Raw genomic sequence first — 24,755 nt, forward strand, 5'->3', positions numbered from 1 at the left:
CTCTGAATAGAAATAGTTCCCGCCGCCTCCCTACTTTTCCTGAGGTGATAGTTTCCAATTTTACCTCTGAATAGAAATAGTTCCCGCCTCCTCCATACTTTTCTTAAGGTGATAGTTTCCAATTTTACCTCTGAAGAGAAATAGTTCCCGCCTCCTCCATACTTTTCTTAAGGTGATAGTTTCCAATTTTACCTCTGAAGAGAAATAGTTCCCGCTTCCTCCCTACTTTTCCTGAGGTGATAGTTTCCAATTTTACCTCTGAATAGAAATAGTTCCCGCCGCCTCCCTACTTTTCCTGAGGTGATAGTTTCCAATTTTACCTCTGAATAGAAATAGTTCCCGCCGCCTCCCTACTTTTCCTGAGGTGATAGTTTCCAATTTTACCTCTGAATAGAAATAGTTCCCGCCTCCTCCATACTTTTCTTAAGGTGATAGTTTCCAATTTTACCTCTGAAGAGAAATAGTTCCCGCTTCCTCCCTACTTTTCCTAAGGTGATAGTTTCCAATTTTACCTCTGAATAGAAATAGTTCCCGCCTCCTCCCTTTTCTAGTTCCCGCCTCCTCCCTACTTTTCCTAAGGTGATAGTTTCCAATTTACCTCTGAATAGAAATAGTTCCCGCCTCCTCCATACTTTTCTTAAGGTGATAGTTTCCAATTTTACCTCTGAATAGAAATAGTTCCCGCCTCCTCCCTACTTTTCCTGAGGTGATAGTCTCCAATTTTACCTCTGAATAGAAATAGTTCCCGCCTCCTCCCTACTTTTCCTGAGGTGATAGTCTCCAATTTTACCTCTGAATAGAAATAGTTCCCGCCTCCTCCCTACTTTTCCTAAGGTGATAGTTTCCAATTTTACCTCTGAATAGAAATGGTTCCCGCCTCCACCCTACTTTTCCTAAGGTGATAGTTTCCAATTTTACCTCTGAATAGAAATAGTTCCCGCTTTCTCCCTACTTTTCCTAAGGTGATAGTTTCCAATTTTACCTCTGAAGAGAAATAGTTCCCGCCTCCTCCATACTTTTCTTAAGGTGATAGTTTCCAATTTTACCTCTGAATAGAAATAGTTCCCGCCTCCTCCCTACTTTTCCTGAGGTGATAGTCTCCAATTTTACCTCTGAATAGAAATAGTTCCCGCCTCCTCCCTACTTTTCCTGAGGTGATAGTCTCCAATTTTACCTCTGAATAGAAATAGTTCCCGCCTCCTCCCTACTTTTCCTAAGGTGATAGTTTCCAATTTTACCTCTGAATAGAAATGGTTCCCGCCTCCACCCTACTTTTCCTAAGGTGATAGTTTCCAATTTTACCTCTGAATAGAAATAGTTCCCGCTTTCTCCCTACTTTTCCTAAGGTGATAGTTTCCAATTTTACCTCTGAATAGAAATAGTTCCCGCCTCCTCCATACTTTTCTTAAGGTGATAGTTTCCAATTTTACCTCTGAATAGAAATAGTTCCCGCCTCCTCCCTACTTTTCCTGAGGTGATAGTCTCCAATTTTACCTCTGAATAGAAATAGTTCCCGCCTCCTCCCTACTTTTCCTGAGGTGATAGTCTCCAATTTTACCTCTGAATAGAAATAGTTCCCGCCTCCTCCCTACTTTTCCTAAGGTGATAGTTTCCAATTTTACCTCTGAATAGAAATGGTTCCCGCCTCCACCCTACTTTTCCTAAGGTGATAGTTTCCAATTTTACCTCTGAATAGAAATAGTTCCCGCTTTCTCCCTACTTTTCCTAAGGTGATAGTTTCCAATTTTACCTCTGAATAGAAATAGTTCCCGCCTCCTCCCTACTTTTCCTAAGGTGATAGTTTCCAATTTTACCTCTGAATAGAAATAGTTCCCGCCTCCTCCCTACTTTTCCTAAGGTGATAGTTTCCAATTTTACCTCTGAATGGGAATAGTTCCCGCCTCCTCCCTACTTTTCCTAAGGTGATAGTTTCCAATTTTACCTCTGAATAGAAATAGTTCCCGCCTCCTCCCTACTTTTCCTAAGGTGATAGTTTCCAATTTTACCTCTGAATAGAAATAGTTCCCGCCTCCTCCCTACTTTTCCTAAGGTGATAGTTTCCAATTTTACCTCTGAATGGGAATAGTTCCCGCCTCCTCCCTACTTTTCCTAAGGTGATAGTTTCCAATTTTACCTCTGAATAGAAATAGTTCCCGCCTCCTCCCTACTTTTCCTAAGGTGATAGTTTCCAATTTTACCTCTGAATAGAAATAGTTCCCGCCTCCTCCCTACTTTTCCTAAGGTGATAGTTTCCAATTTTACCTCTGAAGAGAAATAGTTCCCACCTCCTCCCTACTTTTCCTAAGGTGATAGTTTCCAATTTTACCTCTCAATAGAAATAGTCCCGCTTCCTCCCTACTTTTCCTAAGGTGATAGATTCCAATTTTACCTCTTGAATAGAAATAGTTCCCGCCTCCTCCCTACTTTTCCTAAGGTGATAGTTTCCAATGTTACCTCTGAAGAGAAATAGTTCCCGCCTCCTCCCTACTTTTCCTAAGGTGATAGTTTCCAATTTTACCTCTGAATAGAAATAGTTCCCGCCTCCTCCCTACTTTTCCTAAGGTGATAGTTTCCAATGTTACCTCTGAAGAGAAATAGTTCCCGCCTCCTCCCTACTTTTCCTAAGGTGATAGTTTCCAATTTTACCTCTGAATAGAAATAGTTCCCGCCTCCTCCTTACTTTTCCTAAGGTGATGTTTAACTCCATTGGGCATGACTACTTAAATATGAAATTGTTTGCTTTTCCACTCTAAGCCTATGCCAACCTCTTACTCAGTTTATGGGGGAGTGTTTGGCAGCACAAACAGGGACTTTACGATAAAAACACATCCGAATGTTCACGGGTGCTAACAAGGAATGATGGGAGAAGGTTAGGTAGTGGTGGTGGTGGGGGGGGGGGGGGGGGGGGCAGTAGCTGTAGTGAACGACACCTCGTAGTAACGGGGGATTTTAAGGAGGGAGAAGTCTAATTGCAGAGGGATCTCTGGTAGTGGTATCACTCGCCCCAGTTTTAATACCGACACCTTTAGGGGTGAGTGAGCTGGATATAAGCCTAGCATTCCATGCAACTTTTTTCTCTGGTATATTTAGCAGTATCTATACCTTTGAAATGGTGCTTTAAGGAGCATTTCACTGGGCGACACAGGTTCCTCGCCCAGAAATAGATTTTTCCTTCGTCAAAATCCCTTTTTACTGCTTTTTATTCACAAGTTTTTTAGTTGTTACTTTTAGTTAATAGCCTTTAGAGTTAAGTAAGGAAATAATAGATTTTTACTTAATAAAATGTCATCTTACATGAATTGTACAACATATATTTTTATACTGAAACCCTTTTTCTCATAAAAATTTAATCCTTTTTCTGATATGAAGAAAGGTTATGAAAAGCTGATATATTACAGTAATGTTAGCATTGACTGACTATATTTTTATATGACCATTTAGAACATTCTGCTTTGGATTAAATGATGTATTGAGAGATTGGAGTGTTATGTTTTAAATTGTGCTTTAAGGCATTTGTGAATAGTTATCACGTTGAGGTGAAAAACTGTTCAATCCTTTCCTCTACTTTCCTCTTGGTAAGGGTAGAAGAGACTCTAGCTATGGTAAGCAGCTCTTCTAGGAGAAGGACACCCCAAAATCAAACCATTGTTCTCTAGTCTTGGGTAGTGCCATAGCCTCTGTACCATGGTCTTCCACTATCTTGGGTTAGAGTTCTCTTGCTTGAGAGTACACTTGGGCACACTGTTCTATCTTTATCTTATTTCTCTTCCTCCTGTTTTGTTAAAGTTTTATAGTTTATATAGGAAATATTTATTTTAACGTTGTTACTATTCTTAAGATATTTTATTTTTCCTTATTTCCTTTCCTCACTGGGCTATTTTCTCTGTTGGGGCCCCTGGGCTTATAGCATCCTGCTTTTTCAAGTAGGGTTGTAGCTTAGCATTTAATAATAATGATAATAATAATAATAATAACTTGTTTATTATAGAAGCTTTAATTAGATATTAACATTGTGGCTTCTCACAGGAATCTCCATCATCGCCAACATCAACCGTGCCTAAGAAGCGACGCTCTGCGGGGAAAGAACACGAGAAGGTCAGTGAGGAAATTGTGTGTGACAGATGCAATTATACAAAAGACTGTTGTTGCACATTCTCCTGTAGCCATTGTGGAAAACGTGTATTTTCTATCATGGCCTACACTCTGCACTCGGAGAGAACCTGTCCGGTCCTTAAGCAGCGTCGCGAACGAATCCGAATGGCGATCATGGAAAAGAGACGTCGTAAAGAAGGTCTCTTGACTGAAACCAAAGAGATCCCAGAGTTACCGGAGGCGCCGTACGAGTTTCAAGGCAGGTACAAACGACGCAGTAGCTCCGAGGAGAACGCGTTCAAAATCAGGAAAATGACGGTAGACCTCGGGATTGAAAAGCTTAACAAGGAAAGAAAGATTAAAAAGGAAAATGTTAGCGACGTCGTCGCTCCCGGGATAGAAGGAGACGACGATAGTAACTCTGGAAGCTTGACAGATTTATCTACCTTCACCTCGCCAAACATATTACCGACAGTAGCCGATGCCACCGATGAATAACAGCCCTTCTGCTACCAAACCAGAGAACCCAGCGCCAAGGTTTCACATTTTTCAGGATAATTTGTTGGAGTCTTATTTATAACTGAAACCTTACAAATGAACCTTTAGACTAACTCGAAACAAGATACTATGCAACACGAACTGGCGATATTAGTCAGCTATTGAGGCCTGCGCATTGATGATAGTACCTGACTTGTTATATTGTGCCAAAGAAAGGCTAGTGTCAGGGGTGTTTTATCTGGGTTGACGTGTTATTTCTGAAAAGTTTCCGACATCGGAAACGTATACGGACGTTTTCCCGAGCAGTGTACGTGTACGTTGAAAGCTTGAGAGAGCTTTTTTGAAAAGTTTCCTGCTTAAATACTCTATGACTGTAATTATAGTTTTTGTTATGTTGAAATGTGAATCTAAATTCCACTACAAACAAATTATATTTTTATGGATGAAAATTAAAATGTAGTTTATTCCAATTATGGCATCAAGCTAGTCAGTTGAAGGTAGTTTAATCGATAAACAGTGATTTTAATCTGCATATGCGAATGAATAAATTGTGATATGGTGTTTATGAAGAACAGTGATAACATTGGATATGAAGAACGAGAAGATCTACGTTGAAAGTTTGCAGTCTAAAGGCGGTTTTACACGGTCGAACTGTCCGTCGAACCCGGTTGTCGAGCCTGTTTGTCAGACAATTCGAAGAGGTGGAGTTAGCACAAATGCATAAGGTTTGTGGACAATGAAGCCCCGCCCACAATAGTCAGGCGAGAACAGACTTTCTTCGAACCGTTCTACAACCGAATACCCTGTTCACACGTTCGAACATCACTTCAAACACTTTGTCAAACCGCGTTTGAGGAAACATTCGAACGTGTAAACCCGTCTTATTGTGTCAAGATTTAAATAGGTGACCCTTGGTATGCACCAACTTCCTTATGATTTTTTTAGTCATTTTGTCCGTTTCTACTAGACCTGTGTTGCTTATGTTGTCAAATGGTATGTTGGACATATATTTTTTGTTCTTGTAGTGTTAAGATTGCAATGGACAATATTTTTTTTGCATATGGCTGTTCTAAGATGAAATCATTTGTTTTTTGCCGACTATAACTCCTGGTTAAGCTTAATTTTGAGTTACGTGTAATGCTTGGATTGTTAGAGGGAAAGAAAATCACTAGGTTTACTTTTTTAGGTGGCAGGGGATGTATCGTCATTATTTATATTTCCTTTGTTCATCAGAGTGGAGATGTTGTTCTCTTACAGGTAATTTACTTTTTATCTGTTCTTCAAGATGTCCAGTAATTAAGTGGATGCCTTAACCCTTTTACCCCCAAGGTATGTTGAACTTTCAAGCACATTTTGCTATATATTTTTTTTTAAATTGCTCTAACAGCCTTAAATTTTGTCATAGAGAGGTCAGGATGGTCTCATTCTTTTGGAAAATGCCTGAAGTTTCTCATAAAGTTTTCAAAAATATGCAAAAACATGTAAATAACAGTGTTTTGCAAGGACGTACCGGTACGTCCATTGGAGGTGAAAGGGTTAATTATAAATTTTTCAAAAATATGCAAAACCATGTAAATAACGGTGTTTTGCAAGAACGTACCGGTACGTCCATTGGGGGTGGAAGGGTTAATTGGCATAGCTGGACATTGTACATGAATTAAACAAGTCCCTTTCTTCTGTTGATTTAATATCTCTGACTATGGTATCGTAAATTTCTTTTTCGTACTCTTTCGGCATCATTGGGAAGCCTTTTTAAATCTCGCAAATGATCGTTCTCTTCATATTCATTCGTCTGTGAGCAACTACAAAGAGCGAAGATGTCAGCCATGCGGTGTACTTGGTAATGGATTTGTGAAACTCTGAATATTTCTGTAATTCTATTGATTTCTGTGATTGCTTGATATTAATTTATTATTAAGTAGGTGTTTCTTGAGGAATGCATGGTTATTTATGGATTTTAAATAGGTCAGCCCTTTTGAAAAAGTTTTTTTTTGGCTGGTCAAATTAAGGTACATACTGTTAAGAGTTTTTTTTAATAAATCGTGTTTAGATTGATTTCAGTCAGAGCCTTCCCCTCCCTCCCTCCCTCCCTTTTTTCTAAACAAATGTAAAGTAACCTAAAGTGATGTTCCCATTTCCTTTGTCAAGTTCTCTTACCATGAAACCTTTTCCAGATAACCTCACAATCCCAGTACATGAACTATTATTTTGAAACTTGCAGAACATGATGTAAATTATTGTTAACTTTATAACAATTTGATAAGAAGTGATGTTAAGCAATGGTTCTTAATCTTGCCTATTAGTCAATTTTTTTTTACCGAGGTGCATTTGCACCAACTCGCTCGGGTTGCCGTTCTAGCACGGAAGAGTTTCCTACTCGCTGATTGGTTGGAGAAAATAATTCTAACCAATCGGGTAGTACAAAACTTTTCCGAGCTGGAAGGCGCAGCTCTTCTAGTGAGTGCAAATGCACCTGCGTTAAGAAAAATATGAATATAGAAGAGAGTGGATCAGTAGGACTATGGCAGTAAGGAGTCATTCATTTATGAATGAAATGCTTTTGTTAATCATTTTTAAAATGCTGTGGTTTTGGTCGATAAGATATTAATGGTAAAAGGAGTTTTTTTCTGGATGTTTATTTTACATTTACAAATGTATCAGTTACTTAAGATGCTTCTAGTATTTCAAAACAAGAAAGTATTTATTTAAATGAAAAATCTAATTATTAAAGAAAATAGTTATATATGATTTAGAGTCTCAATGTGGCTGTCTTTATAGACAGTAGTATAGTCAATTCTTTTTAGTGAGGCACATTTGCACCGACTCGCAGGGGTGCCCTTTTCGCTCGGAAAAGTTTCCTGATCGCTGATTGGTTGAACAAGATAATTCTAACCAGTCAGATAGCAGGAACTTTTCTGAGCTAAAAGGGCACCGCTGCGATTCGGTACAAATGCGCCTCATTAAAAAAATTGAGTATAGTTATTAAGGCTCAATGATATAATAAATTTTTGCTTAGAGGATAGATGCAATATCTAGGACAAAAAGTTGTATTGTATAATTAAGGCTCATGAAATTCAAGGTTGCAATCAAACAATTCTTTTAAAAAAAAATTATTTCAATTTTCTATAATAGCTGCCTTTATTATAGTTGGAGAGGAAGCATGTAGGAATTATATATACCTTATATTTTTATACAAATATTTTTTATTTGGACAAAAATTTGATTTTTTTTTGTTACATTTTTTATCAAGATGTTCTTTCATTACGTTCTGTATCTGATGTACTAAATTCTCGATAAATAGAGAGAACGCTGTCACGCTCTGTATAGAGAGAAATTGATGAGAGACTACTATAGTTGGTGTTGCTTCCTCATACAAGTAAGAGATCTTACTATGTTGCTTTCTAAAAACAAGAGATTAATTAAAAAGAAAAGAATTCTCATGGAACTATCCCTCATATGAATTTAATTTAATAATCTTGTATCTGAATTCATGCCTCATTTCGGGTCATCTTTTAATATTATAAACCTTTTAATTAGATTATATTTTTCTATGATTACACATTTCAACGAAATGTTTTAGTTTTTGGTAGCAGGTAAAGCTTTCATCTTACGTTGTGCATCTAACTATTGGATTTTGATTTCCATATCTGCTGTGAGATCTTTAATGAAATGTGAGTAAATTACAATTAAAAAACAATTATTTATTCAGCAGCAGCCCCTTTCTAAGTGGAAGTAATTAATGCTGCTCTGTCAAAAGTATTTTAAACTTTCATTTCAAAATCTTTTGTTTATGTAACTTTTTTATGGAAAGTTCACCCTTATAGTATCTTAACTCTTTTACCCCCCGGCTCTTTGGAAATTTCCAACCCTTAACCCCCAAGGGGTTATTTTTTCCCCAGCACATTTTGCAGTATATTTTTTTTAAATTGCTCTAACAGCCTTAATTTTTGTCATAGAGAGATCAGGTTGGTCTCATTCTCTTGGAAAATGCCCGAATTTTCTCAAAAAATTATCAAAAATGTGAAAAAAAACATTTTATAGCATTTTTTTGCAAGGACGTACCGGTACGCCCATGGGGGTAAAGGGATGAGTTTTGTGAAACGTAACAGTACGTCCTTTGGGGGTAAAAGGGTTAACTCTTCCTATGGCCTAGATCATTATTCAGTTGATGGTAATTCGTCCCAACTCCATGCAGTGATTTGCAATTGTTCTAAAACCCATTCTATCCCTCTTTCGCTTTCGAGTTCATACATGCACACATATACCAAGGCACTTCCCCCAATTTTGGGGGTTAGCCGACATTAACAAATGAAATATTGAAATCCGGAGTGGGACAGATGTTATTCTACAGTCCAGTCATGTAAATATCTGGATGAATATTTTTTCTATTTGGACTAGACTGTATATCACATGTAACGTTGGCAGTGCTTTACCGCAGCGCCTAAATATGAAGGTCGTAAAAGTTTCCCAATATCGTATTCAGTCCTATAGAATTCTCAAGTCGCTTGAGTAAGGGCAATAGTCTCCATTTTCATTTAGTCATTGATTTAAAATGTCGCGTTTGTAAGTATATTAGTTTAATTCATTTCGAAATACAGCGTTTTATTTGTCTGTTCTCTTTCTTTCTGTAAGCACTGCACTTTCAGAGTTATGAAATGTTTTAAGTAAAACATTATTATGAAGAACACTTACATTGCTTTTTAAAAGTGTTGAGCAGGCATTATTTTTCAAGTCTAATTAGGAATTTAAAATTTTATTTTGGGATTTTATTTTCCAATTTAGTATTTATATTCCTTTCAAATTCAAAGTTCTTGTTATTTTTGCATAAACGATGAGGGTATTGATGTCAAAACAAATTTTTTGCACTGCCATACATGATAGATCTTCACCGCAGAAGAACCTTTTACATTATATTATGGTGATGAAGTATAGTGAATTAAAGAAATTTTACAATGGTACTAAGATCATATCCAAACTTTTTGCATCTGATTGTATTGTATGAGTTTATGGGCTTTGCAAATAAGGCTCGGAGGATCTTACGAAAATTATAACTTGAAATTAGAGCTGTTTGATTTTAATTTTTTAGATTTGCTCGTAAGTAGTTGTTGGGGATATCCTCTTTGATAAACAATTGTATATGATGGATACAGAATGTATATTGTATTTTGTCAGTCTTGTAATTTTTTTATTGAATGTATATTTTCTTCACCTTTAGCAAAATATTTCTTGAACCATCAGTAATTTATTGGCAGACATGAAAACTGTAATTCAAAGACCTTCAGAATATTGCAGAAACTTTTAAGTTACTGTATTATATATACATTAATTTCTCTGTTCCTCTTTAGTATTTTATTAACGCTATTATAAGGTTAACGCGCTAATCTTGCATACTCTAGACAGCCAATCGAGTCCTGGCTTGGTCCGCTAAAGTTCTTTATGGGGCCGGTTACTTTGTTTTTGTCACCACGATGAGGGGTTATTGTTTTTAGGCTTTCTGCCCTGCTGATGATGTGATGAGCATCTCTTCAAATAAAACAAAGGACTATTATTATTCATATCACAGGCAATATTTACTCATGCCTGCTTAAGCCCTGCCCACCAGGCCACAATAGTTACTGAAAATGAAGGTTGATGACGTCAGAAGCGGGAAAATTAAAGACAGGGATCTAGCAACACTGTATGAACACTATTATGCCAGATCCCTGTCTGTGGTTCGCCCGCTTCTGACGTCGTTAACTCTCATTCTTACTAACTATTGTGGTCTGGTATCACTGTTTGCCCGCCGGGCTTGCTCGATCGTGTGGACAGGGCTTTAGGTTAGCTTTCACCAAGATGGGTGAAAATAACAACAAAACCTTGCTGAAGTAGGAATAACCTTTTATTCGTGTTGAAAATCTCTCGTTTCAGGAAATAGGATTATGAAGTTATCAGATTTCATGCAATTTTTTTAAATATTGTACAATATGCATACAGGGTATATGAAAGAATAATTCAGTAGTCATCTGCAAAGTCTTCGATCACTATGTCGATCACCGTGTTGAGTGTCTAGTTATGTTATTCATTATTTTGAGAAACTGGTGTAATTGCTAGTTCTGTATCACAATGTCCACTTTTGGAATTTGTATGTTTTTTAAATTTCTTAGTATACAATTTATGTTTATTTATTATCAATCATTTGAGGCTTTCCATTTTATCGGTTGGCAGCCTTGTATGATCTCATGCATGTTCCTCTTTTGTGTTTTTGTCCTTTCAATTACAACAGGGTAGATGTAGACTGCAATTCGTATTGATTAGCGGACGGTAGTGCTTAACGGGGTAGAACTGAGTTAAGAATTACCGCTTTATTTCCATGTATTTTCTAATTTATTAATGTATTCCCTTTTGATGTTAATTTTAGTTTGTCTGTTTGAAGATGAGTTTGATCTAATAGTAATTTATTTGCTGTTAACCCATCCTTACTATTTTCTTTTTATGTTGAAGCTGAAGGCCATTGGTTTAATAATCATTTTGGATTTGTAGGCTTTACAGATTAGCTATGTGACGGAACAGTCATTTAGGCATGTCAAAGATCAATGTAGCTTCGTGGTTTCCATACAAGTAGCTAATAGTTAGCGAATCAGAATTTTGATGTTACAAGATCGCTTATTTGCAAAGAATGTAAGAAAACTTGTCCCTGGGAAGATATTTCACAAATGAATAAATTATATTCTCGTCTATTTTAAGCTTTAGAGATTTTATTTCAGTGTATTTTCCCCCTTTTTATTTAGTTTTATAGATCTTTGTCATCCTATGTTATTCAGTGACTTAATCATAATGCAGTGGCTTCAACTAAGTTTCCTGTGGACTGAACTGCTTCGCAGTGTTATACTATACTCAATTTTTTTTAGTGAGGCGCATTTGAACAGACTCGCATCGGTGCCCTTTTAGCTCGGAAAAGTTAACTGCTATCTGATTGGTTAGAATAATCTTGTCCAACCAATCAGCGATCAGGAAACTTTTCCGAGCTAAAAGGGCACCCCAGCGAGTCGGTGCAAATCTGCCTCACTAAAAAAGAATTGACTATAGTTGTGTACAGTACACGAATCTGATTTATTGTATTCGGGTACTGTATTCAGAGCACTTAATAGAAAAAGAAATTATTAGTGGATAGGAATGTTAAGTAAAATGATTGAGTACTAACCCTTTTACCCCGAAGCTATTTGGAACTTTCCAACCCTTAACCCCCAGAGTTTTGTTTTTTCAAGCACATTTTGCAATATATATTTTTTAAATTGCTCTAACAGCCTTAATTTTTGTCATAGAGAGGTCAGGTTGGTCTCATTCTTTTGGAAAATACCTGAAGTTTCTCATAAAGTTATAAAAAATATGCAAAAAAAATGTGAAAAGCAGTTTTTTGCAAGGACGTACCAGTACGTCCATGGGGGTAAAGGGATGAGTTTTGTGAAACGTACCAGTACGTCGATTGGGGGTAAAAGGGCTAATAAATACAGAAGGTCGTCAACTTACAAACAATCAGAGATACAAACACAAATCCAACTGGAAATAATAAAGATAAGATAAGGAAATAATGTAATAAAACAATATTATGATTAATACATTAAGTAAGCAGGGATCTCCAAAACGCCGGACATCTTCAAAAACACAAAAAAAAAAAAAGCTACGAAAAACACCTCCGAACGTTCACGGGTAGCTAACAAGGAATGATGGGAGAAGGATAGGTAGTGGTGGTGGTGGGGGGGGCCAGTAGCTGTAGTGAACGACACCTCGTAGTAACGGGGGATTTTGAGGAGGGAGAAGTCTAATTGGAAAGGGACCTCTGGTAGTGGTATCACTCGCCCCAGTTTTAATACCGACACCCTTTAGGGGTGAGCGAGCTGGGTATATTCCTGGCATTCCATGCAACTTTTTTCTCGGGTATATTGAGCAGTATCTATACCTTTGAAATGGTGCTTTAAGGAGCATTTCACGGAGCGACGCAGGTTCCTCGCCCAGAAATAGATTTTTCCTTCGTCAAAATCCCTTTTTGATAACCTAATATCTACTTCATATGAAACTTTATTATTTCTTGACTTTTGTAATTCAACAAAATTCAATTTACAGTTTCTTGGAACCAATTAAGTTTGTAAGTAGAGCACCTTCTGTGTGAGCTGACTGAGGTTTTCCGTTGCGATACTCTTTGTTACGAGTTACCATTGTACTGGCTATTCCGCTGCCTTTTACCTGTGAAAGAGTATACTGTAGTATATTATCCAGAATATATTAATATAATTTTTTACTTGTCTACGTAAATATTTGATTGACAGCCACAAACTTTTTCTATTTACTAAATAATTTGTTATTTTTAATTATGCTCACTTAGGTATTTTTTTGTATTTTCATTTTTTGTTTATTAATGGTACTGTATATTGTGCCAGACTTTGGTACTGTACTAAGCTAAAATTCTCGTACCAAGAAACATATGATTTCAATTATATATTTATAATCATTCGTGGTAATTGCAATATATTTATCCTCAATACTCTTTATCCTTCCAAGATTATTTCCCATTCTTAGGTTGAACAACCATCTCAGTTTTGTAACTAGATACAAGGTCCTTCACCCTACTAAACTTTGTCGTGGCAGTGGATGCAATTATTGCTTTTCTGGGCTTAACCTGTGTCGCTCCGGGAAATGCTCCTTATAGCACCATTTCTAAGGTATAAATACTGCTAGATATACCAGAAAAAAAGTTGCTTGGAATGCCAGGATATTGAGGAAGGAGAAGACTAATTGGTAAGGGACCTCTGGGAGTGGTTCTAACACGCCCCATTTTCTATACCGACACCCTGTAAGGGTGAGCTGGGTATATTCCTGGCATTCCATGCAACTTTTTCTCTGGTATATCTAGCAGTGTTTATACCTTAGGAATGGTGCTACAAGGAACATTTCACTGGGCGACACAGGTCCCTCGCCCAGAAATAGATTTTTCCTTTGTCAAAATCCCTTTTTCAGCTTTTATTGTGAAAGCGCGAAGGTTCTATTCACCCACAGAATTTAAGAAATTATACTAATTTTAAAAGAAACATGGTTTGACATCAGCTGTAGAAGTAACTCGTTCATCACTTGCATTTATTCACAGCTGGCACGTATGATTTTGTCCCATACGTATGTAGTTGCTGATAAACAGTTTGAAGATGCCTATAGAACCGAGAACTCGTAAACTTGTTTTCTTTAATGAAAAAAATGTCATTTGATTGTATACGTTTTATTTTCTATTTCCAATATATCCCAATACCTTTCTATGTCTTAAGTCAGCTCTACTTTTATATCTCAGTTTCTTTGTACATCATTCATGAGTAATTGATCTTAAATTTATGACTTGTCATTCTCACATAAGTTAGTTAAGGTTACATCTTTAATTTATTTTCATAAGCCATTCTAATGACCTGTTTCTTTCTCTTATTCAGTCGTTGATATAAAACTGAAACCATTGTAGAGTATTAACATTCTTTTCGCTACAAAAGGGATGTTGGATGTTTGTCCTTTTTACATTTTATTCAAGTTTTTCTGTTTTAGGAAAATTGAAAGGATATGACAATGGTTAACCCTTTTACCCCCAGGCTATTTGGAACTTTCCAACCCTTAACCCCCAGGGGTTATTTTTTATCAAGCACATTTTGCAGTATATTTTTTTTAAATTGCTCTAACAACGTTAATTTTCGTCATAGAGAGGTCAGGTTGGTCTCATACTCTTGGAAAATGCCTGAAGTTTCTAAAAAAATTATCAAAAATATGCAAAAAAAAATTAAATAGCAGTTTTTTGCAAGGACGTACCGGTACGTCCATGGGGGTAAAGGGATGAGTTTTGTGAAACGTACCAGTACGTCCTTTGGGGGTGAAAGGGTTAATAGAATTAGTATGGTTTGGTATAAGTTGGGTTATATACCATTAACAAGAATCATTACCTTATTTTTTTGTAATCACTTCACGTTGACTTACTCTTTTAACATTTTGGTGTGTTGTCGTTTATTCTTTCTTATAACTGCTTGGTATTTATTAAAAAAAAAATCCCCTTGCTACCGGGTCAGTGGCATTACCATGTCGATACACTACTTTTTGTAAGATTTTATACTGTGTGGTGGAAATTACACACACCACTTTTTGTAGTATTGTTTAGTGCCCTACTGTATTTTTTTTCAATGTGAAAATTACTGCTGATGAATGACCATAAGTGTAATATGCTTTGCAGTTTTATTTCAAAATTAGAGCCTTCACTTCACTTGTAGAATGTAGCTGAAGCTCATGTTATTATGTCTCCAAAACGATTGTTTTCTAACCCATGTTGACTTATAGAGGAGTGGATAACTGCATTATTATTGTAGAGTGAGAGGCTTTAAAATATGCTAGGTACCCATGTGATATAAAAGGGTCAGGCGGTCAAAACTTTGTCTTGGTATACGTAGTGATAAACAAATCACCTCAAATCACTATTGAGAAATGTCTTGTAGCTGTTACGCAAGTTAACCGTTTATCTTCTAGGAAAGTGACTGTTCACAGTCTATAATAGCAAGAGTTCATAGAGATTCTGAGTCCAAAGGACCAACAGATGATAGATACCTGGAGACTCTTAATATCAAAACATTACTTGCAGCAGATTGGCATGTAGACCCAAGAGAAACTTTTTATGTGTAATATATGTTTTGTCTCAATTCTTGATGAGTTAGCTACAACCAATGTTGGTACAGGGACTTCTGGTAGCAAGAGGGCGAGCTGTAAATAATTTAGAAATTGGTTCCTAACCTAGTCAGTGGATACCTGCATTTCATCTGTTTTAGAAGGCTGTGATATTCCTGTATTGTAGGTCACATATCTTAGGTTCTTTATAAAAATAACAATGGATAAATTTTAGTACTGCTATTTCTACAAATTCTTTAATCTGATTACTGGGAAAAGGGAAATATTACAGTGAATGCTTGGCATAGTCTGATCTACGGTATATAATACATTATAAACCTGCGTAATGCATATAAATTCAGTAATGGTGATATGGCAAGTAATTTTCTTTTTTTCTATTAGGTTTAGTTTTATTTCAGCCTTTGGACCCTTTGGCCTTATGGTTACGGTATGAAAAATTTTTGGGACAGAGTTCTTGAGACGTACATTTTCAAAAAGCCTATTTTTTCTTGCAGAAATTTTGCTTTAGAATACAAAATGAGAGATTGTTTTGATCAAGTTTAGTTTTATTTCAGCCTTTGGACCCTTTGGCCTTATGGTTACGGTATGAAAAATTTTGGGACAGAGTTCTTGAGACGTAAATTTTCAAAAAGCATATTTTTTCTTGCAGAAATTTTGCTTTAGAATACAAAATGAGAGATTGTTTTGATCAAGTTTAGTTTTATTTCAGCCTTTGGACCCTTTGGCCTTATGGTTACGGTATGAAAAATTTTGGGACAGAGTTCTCGAGACGTAAATTTTCAAAAAGCCTATTTTTTCTTGCAGAAATTTTGCTTTAGAATACAAAATGAGAGATTGTTTTGATCAACTATTTGAAGTATTTATTAGGCTGTATATGATCAGTAACTGTATAGCTCATGATATGAAATTGGTAGCATCACTGACAACATTTTATCCGTATGTATTCCTGGCTCTAAGCCATATGTGACTTGCCTCAAACTCCATTGTAAATTGATTCATATTAACTTATTTTAAATGAAATTTCAATCTAAATATTCACATGTATTTTTGTTTTCAATGCTGCATAACTTGCTGGTTTCATTTGAGGTTTAGAAATTTTTGTAAGGTGACTTGCCATGTCTCCTGAATGGCGATGGGTTTCAACACATATCGTAAGGCTGTTGTTAACAATTTGAAAAAAAAGAAATTCAGTATAGTATAAACATCGTTTAAACACTGGAGTTTCATTAATCTTTAATTGTTAACAACTCCTTCTTCTTCTTCTCCTTTGTCTGTATCTTTTCCTGTCGATGTTTCTGGGCAGCTTTCTCCATCTACCTCTGCCCCACACTTCATCACCGGTTAATCCCTTTGATCGAAAGTCATCTTTGATTCAGTCCATCCAAGATGGCCTTCGATCAAAGGGATTAACCGGTGATGAAGTGTGGGACAGAGGTAGATGGAGAAAGCTGACCAGAAACATCAACCCCACATAGAAGTGGGAAAAGATGCAGCCAAAGAAGAGGAAGAAGGAGGAGTTGTTAACTATTTGAGGTTAATGAAACTGCAGTGTTTAAACGATTTTTATACTATACTGAATTTCTTTTTTCATCGAACATATAGGTACTTAGGAGATGGCATTGCAGTGTTGTTATCCCATTTGAATAGATTTATCTCATTTCTGTTTTAAAAAGGGAAGCTTTTTAATTGTATGTGCAGTACACTGCAAATTACCAATGCCATTCATAAGTGATCATTGAAGCTGCCAGTGTTTAAACAGAAGGTCCTCAGCTTGCAAACGTTTGGGCATACAAACGTAAATTTAACTGATATTGCATCATAAGTTTGTATACTGTAATAAGATAATGAGGTACTGTAATAAAAACAATGTAATTTAGTACAGTAAGCAGACAGCATTTGCGATAACCTGATATTTCATATAAAACGTTATTTGTTGACTAACAGCTGGAAGTCGTAGGCATGGGAGACAGGGTATCAGAATTCGACTTCCAAACAGCTTCCTTGTACTTATTGAGTTTGTAAGCTGAGAATCTTCTGTACAGTGAAAATAACCATAATTTTTCCTTCTACGAATTGAAATTGTTCTTGTGATGCTTTAACAGGAACATTGAAACTAAAGCTGAGGTACATATCACCCACGTGTTCCAATGTGTCTGGACCCACTGTGTCTGAAGACCCTCATTTTTTAATATCCTATTATGGTTTTTTGGGACATGTTAGGTGTTAATATTGTCCATTGTCTTGTCCATATGTATTTTGTAAACCCGTAAATGTTTTTTAGATACGTGGCCATAAATAGGTTTTTTGGGTATTTGGCTTAAATATTGCGGTCCAGACTGAACAATCATTTACAGCAATAAGTGTGTTATAGTAAAATGTTAGTAGAACGCTAGTTTTTCATTCACTCCTTATATGGAATACGCTATGTCGATGCCTTACTTTACTTACTTTACTTTGATGGCTGCTTTTCCGGTCCTATACAGCAGGGGAACCCCACTCTCTACAGGACCTCCACCGTCATTTTACCTTGTTCGTTCACAGTATTTATCTTTTCCAATTTCATATTGTTCATTTACTGTTAAATCGTCACTGTCAAAAGACTCGTGAAATAAGAGTCTTCAGTTTCCTCTTGTAAGCCCTAATGTCTTCAATCATTCGAATGTTTCGTGGGAGCTTATTATATAGTCTCGGAGCCGCATATTTAAAGGCTCTGGAGTCCAAAGTGGACATAAATCTAGGTTCCAACAGTTTTGAAGCCATCTGTAACTATTCTCGTGTCGACACAATTTGTAAAATAGTGAAAAATCTTTTTACATAAATTTCCATAGGTTGTAAGTTATCTTTAGGAATACAGTATACTGTTGGTCATTAAAGTTTCTTAAGTTGTAAAAAATAAATCTACATGAATTTCTACAAGTTACAAGTTATCTTTTGTAATATACTCTTGGCCGTTCAAGTTTCATGATTTGAGTCCGGCAAGAAATTTCAACTTGCAACATTATAGTTTTTTACATGCCTAGTTGAACATGCATTCCTAGAAGGGCCACGCAGGCACCCTGGTTCAAAGCATGACTTACTTTAGTTATTTGTGCTATTGCTGTGTCGTATGATAAGGCCAAGCATTTTTATTTATTATTATTACCTTCTAAGCTACAACCCTAGTCGGAAAAGCAGGATGCTATGGGCCATTTTTCTTGGCAAAACATTGCCAAAGCCTGGGCCACTGCTATTTTCTTCGAGCAGTATTATAGTAGAGAAAATTCTTTGCTCCTGAAATTATAGCATACCTTGTGAAGGAAGTTGCAAAGGAGCGATGAGCAATTTCTCAGGTCGGGTATTCCCCAGTTGCAAGTGGTCGCTGAGTAACCTTTCTGGTCTTGTCACAGGGCCTTGGTGCCCAAAATATATAAATCCATTGAAAAATACTATGAACTTTGGTCAAAAGCAGAAAACTGCTAGTGATTTTTAATCAATTCCCTAAAATGAGCCCTTCTAATTTCATCATTAAACATGTGATCCAAAATCTATGTTTGAGGGTCCTTCCATACGGCGGACCAACCTTATAATACTTTCTCCAGTTGCACCTCAACACTGAAAGGTTTTCCTAATCCCAATTTGCCCTCAAATGATGTTAGTGACATCTGTGAGTCTTAGGCAGAAACAGACTTGCCTTCTCTATCTTGAGGCTCAATACTACATAGTATTCTATATTCAGCATAGCGAAAAATGTACGATTGGGTAGGGCACCTGATTTTACTCTGATTCCTACACAGATCACTGGCTTGCCTTCTTCAATCCCACTCCACCTTACCCTTTGTCTCTTTCTCTTTCTATGTTTCTATATGCTTTGGTATATTTCCAAAATGAATCTTAAACATTGTTCCACACGACTACTGAGGTAGAAGTGAAGAGATGCGTAGGAACATGTTCGCCTAGCACTCGCATGGCAGCAGATTGATCCCAGCCTGGGACCGTGAGTTTAAGTTGTTTACTTGGGAGGCTACTGCTGTAGTTGAGCACCACAGTGGGGGCTTGGCCTTGCCTGGCTGATCTTCTAGTGAGCATCTCTTCTGATGAAATGAACTTTAACCATACACCTTTTACCTTTACTTTTACGTACAGTGACCAGAGTCTTATGGACTGTACCCCAGCGTTAAGCTGGACATGTCACTCTTCATAGTATATATATAACATACTGTACATTTTGATATTTTTTACTGACATTATAATATCTTATATATTCTTTTCATTACTGATCATATAGTTTATTTCATATTTAAAGTTTTAAAGGCTGCTCATGAATGGCAGAGTCAAGGGTCAGTGACAATGCCCTAGAGATTGATCATATACATTATATACTGTACAGGTATATGATCTGTGCTCAAGCTCCTCTCCATCCAAGCTAGGACCAGGGAGGGCCAGGCAATGGCTGCTGTTGACTCAGCGGGTAGATCTATAGGACTCCCCCAATTCCTCCTCCCATCCTTAGCTCACAAGGAACTAGCAAGCTTGAGCGAGACTCGAATCCAAGTCTGGCAGATCGCCAGGCAGGGAGGTTTCCAATAGGCCACCACAACCCTTTCCTCACTGGGCTACTTTCTTTGCTGGACTAGTTGTGCTTGTAGCATTCTGATTATCCAACTAGAGTTATAGTTTAGTTTGTAGTAATGATATTATTATGTCCAATGCTTATAAAAATCAAATAAATCCCTTAAATTATGGCCATTACTAAAAGGTATTTGTACTTCCCGTTTTCTCATTTTGACCAACATTACATAGGCCTACTTTCTTGCTGTTCAACCTCCATACATTAACAAGGAATGAGCTCCCCGGCACTAACGCCAGGCCAGATGCCTAAATTCTATAGATATAAACCTATAAGGGAATAATCTACAAGTCATGTTTGTGAAATAAGCTTCCACATGATATAATGGGTTTCCATTATGGAAAATTAAAAACTGAAAGAACGATAAAGCATACTCATTTTCCAATTTATAAAGCCTGCTTAATTTTGTTTTATCGTACAATATTAAACTGAAATATATATTTAGCTGAATAAAAAAAAATTAGCAGTTAAAACTTATACAAAATATTAATTGTTTATTTCTTGATAAGTAAAAATTAAAGGAATGAACAATCCTAACAGGTTTGCCAACTGTAACGCTAATCTTAACATTTCTAAAAGCCTGCTTATTTTTTGCTTTATCACATAATATTAAACTTATTTACCTATTTTGTAACATATAAATATATAAATATAAATTTATTTGCTATTTTATATAAAAATCAAGTTATTAAATGAAAATTAGTTTTAGTTTCTGTTCAACAATTGTGTCTGTCTGGTTGGCAGCTATGACGATGAACAGCAACTTCGAATAATTTCAGACTTGCAGTGCTTGGGAAGTGACACGTGAGACTTTATTATTGACTTTAAAGTGTTTAAATTGTTTTATTTTAAAGTGTTTGAGTTGTTTTATATCAAGAACATGTCTGGGCTTCGTATAACGTCGTGATGTTAATTAGGAGTTTATTCTACACAGCTACATCTGGATTAAATAATATCAGTAGGTCTAGACTTCAACTCTGCCAATTGTTTTAAGTATCAGGTATGTAAAATTACTTTATATATTTAAGTGAACTTTTAATTGCTATGTTCATAAGATAATACATTATACTTTGATTTATATATAAACTGGAATTTGCTGTGTGAATGTAAACTTCCTTATTGTCAATTCGATGTTTCTTATGGAAAAAAAAATTGGTAATTTTGTATTGTATTACAGGGTGAGATTTCGAACAAAAAATTTTATCATCTTCAACATGATTTCGATTTAGATTTACGAAATATGATTTATTTTTACGTTATTAGAATTTAAGCCGGTTGGGAACAAACACAGAATTAGGAATTAGTCTTAGGGTAAGCTAAGAAAGCTGTAGCCACATGGGGAAGCATACCTTCCCCCCCCCTCGGGTAGGTAAGTAGGTAAGGTTAGGCCTACAGCTCCAACGTTAGGTTAGGTCGCATTTTTGTGTTTGGTTCTCTATTAAAATATGTGTTTCCGTGAACTTTTAAAGGTTTAAAGACCGCTCATGAATAGCATAGGCAAGGGACAGTGACATTGCCCTATCAAGCAGGACAACGCCCTAGAGACTGACTGTGTATATATATTATCCGCACCCAAGCCTCCTCTCTACCTAAGCTAGGACCAAGGATGGCCAGGCATTGGATGCTGATGACTCGGCAGATAGACCTATATGTCCCCCTAAACCCCTCAGCCTTAGCTTACAAAGATGGTGAGGTTGCAGTGACAAAGGAACTAACGAGTTGGAGCAGGACTTGAACCCTAGTCTGGCATTCACCAGTCAGGGATGTTACCACATGGGCCACAAAAACCAATAACAAAGGCTCTGAATTTGCTATAAGAAATGTATGAATGCTGTATATTGCGGTATTTTTCTTTATGTTGTGACATAAACTTTAGCTGGGTCTTTGAGCCAATCAAGAACATCCGAGTATTGATGCATATGTTCTAGGATGTTGTTTTACGACAGCCATCCTCTCCCCCAATCCGCAAAGCTTCCAGCATGACAGCCGTCACACGAGTATGTCGCGTAGAGGGGAGTTCGGTTCATTTGGAAATTTAATGCAATTTTATATTTTCCGTAATTTTTTACCGTATATTGAAAACACACTGTTCACTACATACGGTAGCTGTTGTTGCTTATCTGAAAGTAAATACTGTACTGTCACCGTGATAATGACCCATATGACACATCCGTATACTGCTTGCCGAAACCGAGCAAATCAAGCCAATGCAGAGTGAGGCGTATTTTGAGGCACATAGTATAAATTAAAGGTAATTGTGGTACTTTAATTTCATGTAAATTACATAAACCATATATATTTCGGTAAGACTAAGTTGCACTCCAACAAGCAATTTTTGCTTGGAAAAGAAAATTTATCTGTCAGTTTTCTTGTTATTACCTCTGCCAACGAATTGGGAAGGAGGTTATGTTTTCCCCCCTTTGTGTGTGTGTGTGTGTGTATTTGCGAATAGCTTCCTAGCTACAATTTTAATTAGAGTAATGTAACTTGCAGGGATTAACTTTTATGTAAAAAGCTGGAAAGTATTAAATTTTGGAAGGTCAAGGTCAAAGATCAAGCAAAATGTCCAATTCACGTAATCAGCCATAAGTTTGGACATCGTTGTCAAAGAGACTTCAAACTTTTATGAAAATCCACGCCAAGTAATACATGTTAAGGTCAAAGGTCAAGGTCGTGAAATAAGTTGTCTCAGCGGAGGTCTGTGCTGTACTGAGTGCCCCTCTAGTTACAAATAATTTATAGTATATATATGACAAATCATTTTAACTTTGTTACTGATCTAAAAATCTTATATTTTTTATTCATTACTTCTCATGTAGCCTATAGTTTATTTGCTATTTTTTTTTTTATTTCCTTTCCTCATCGGTCTGCTTGGTCTGCTTTCCCTGTTAAGACCCTTGTGCTTGTAGGATCCTGCTTTTCCAACTAGGATTGTAGCTTGGCTAGTAATTCTAATAATAATGATTATGAGTGTGTGTATATACATTATATATATATATATATATATATATATACATACATATATACATAAATACATACATACACATATATACATACATATATACATAAATACATACATATACACTGTAACCTAAACTTTCATTTTCATTTTTGAGTGCAGGGAAAAATTAATATCATAACTATTACAGTTTTATTATTGTTATTATTATTGTTTTGGTCACTTTATCGTCGTCATAATAATTATTTATAGCCGCAATAATAATTGTAACTATACTCGACGCTAATATTTCATGTTTAAATGCAAGTTTGGCGTTTAAAACTCATATTTATAATCAGAATACTGTTCATTAGGAAGAAATACGAGTCACATTTCCATCATTTTAATAAACAGGTGATTATATGACACGGATACAATTTCAGTTCGGTGGATTTATATATATATATATATATATATATATATATATAATACTGTATATACAGTACATATAGTATATGTTTTTGCTCCTGTTTGTGTTAGTTTGTTTTTGAACAGCTTCCTGGCCACAATTTTAATCGTAGAGTAATAAAACTTGCAGAAATTAACTGTCATGTAAAAAGCTGGGAATGACTTAAATTTTGGAAGGTCAACGTCAAAGGTCAAGGTCATGATTAAGCAAAATGTCAAATTCACGTAATCATTTATATTTATTTTTGTTTTATTTTTTCATTGGCAATCTCTGTGAAAACTCAAACTCAGACCAAAGATGTCTGCTTGAATGGTCTTCCCAATCTTCCTAGTTTATATACGAAATGTGTTTTAATGTTAATGTTTTTAAATATTTTATTTTAATTGTTCATTACTTCTTATATTATTTATATTTATTTCCTTATTGCCTTTCTTCACTGGGCTATTTGTTCTTGTTTGGAAACCTTGGGCTTATAGCATCTTGCTTTACCAACTAGGGTTGTAGCTTTGCTTGTAATAATGATAATAATATGAATAGTCATAATAAAAATAAAAATCAAAACCAAAACCAAAATCAAAATAAAAAACAAATGAAAAAATAAAGATAATAGAATAATAATAACAAGAACAACAACAATAGGGTTGCTTGCCAAGGACTTATGAAAGCCAATGAATAAAGCATCTGTACACATTGTTTCTGTGTATTTACACAATTTGCCTGTGTGTGTATGTGTGTGTAGTGTGTATGTCCTCATTTTTTTCTGCCTGTAAGTGTGATGTGTATGTCTTGTGTCTCTTCATGTATTTTATGATATAGTTTGAGCCTAGGGGAAAAAGTCCCTATGTCAGTTAACGCTTCAGGCATAGTCACTGCCACTTCTGTATTTTATTTTTTTATATTTTTAGGCAAGGAAAGTGACATTGTTGAACCGCGTTCTGAAATCTACTCTCTCTCTCTCTCTCTCTCTCTCTCTCTCTCTCAGATGAGATCACTATATATTCATTATTCTCTCTCTCTCTCTCTCTCTCTCTCTCTCTCTCTCAAATGAGATTACTATATATTCATTATTCTCTCTCTCTCTCTCTCTCTCTCTCTCTCTCTCTCAAATGAGATTACTATATATTCATTATTCTCTCTCTCTCTCTCTCTCTCTCTCTCTCTCTCTCTCTCTCTCTCTCTCAAATGAGATTACTATATATTCATTATTCTCTCTCTCTCTCTCTCTCTCTCTCTCTCTCTCTCAATGAGATTACTATATATTCATTATTCTCTCTCTCTCTCTCTCTCTCTCTCTCTCTCAGATAAGATCACTATATATTCATTATTCTCTCTCTCTCTCTCTCTCTCTCTCTCTCTCTCTCAAATGAGATTACTATATATTCATTATTCTCTCTCTCTCTCTCTCTCTCTCTCTCTCTCTCAGATAAGATCACTATATATTCATTATTCTCTCTCTCTCTCTCTCTCTCTCTCTCTCT

General features: G+C 36.1%; 1 protein-coding gene across 3 annotated transcripts in view; it reads left to right on the forward strand.

The window, feature by feature from the left end:
- LOC137624823 (zinc finger protein 813-like) overlaps positions 1 to 7,457 on the forward strand; it is a 61,347-nt gene extending 53,890 nt beyond the window's left edge. For all 3 annotated transcript variants that reach the window (XM_068355778.1, XM_068355785.1, XM_068355791.1), the window contains one exon: positions 4,027 to 7,457. In XM_068355778.1, coding sequence (XP_068211879.1) covers positions 4,027 to 4,590 — 564 coding nt within the window. In that variant the 3' untranslated portion in view covers positions 4,591 to 7,457. The remainder of the gene's footprint in view (positions 1 to 4,026) is intronic.
- Positions 7,458 to 24,755: the final 17,298 nt, after the last annotated feature.

Source organism: Palaemon carinicauda, chromosome 2 (genome assembly GCF_036898095.1).
Source record: "Palaemon carinicauda isolate YSFRI2023 chromosome 2, ASM3689809v2, whole genome shotgun sequence".
NCBI classification, from domain to species: Eukaryota; Metazoa; Arthropoda; class Malacostraca; order Decapoda; family Palaemonidae; genus Palaemon; species Palaemon carinicauda.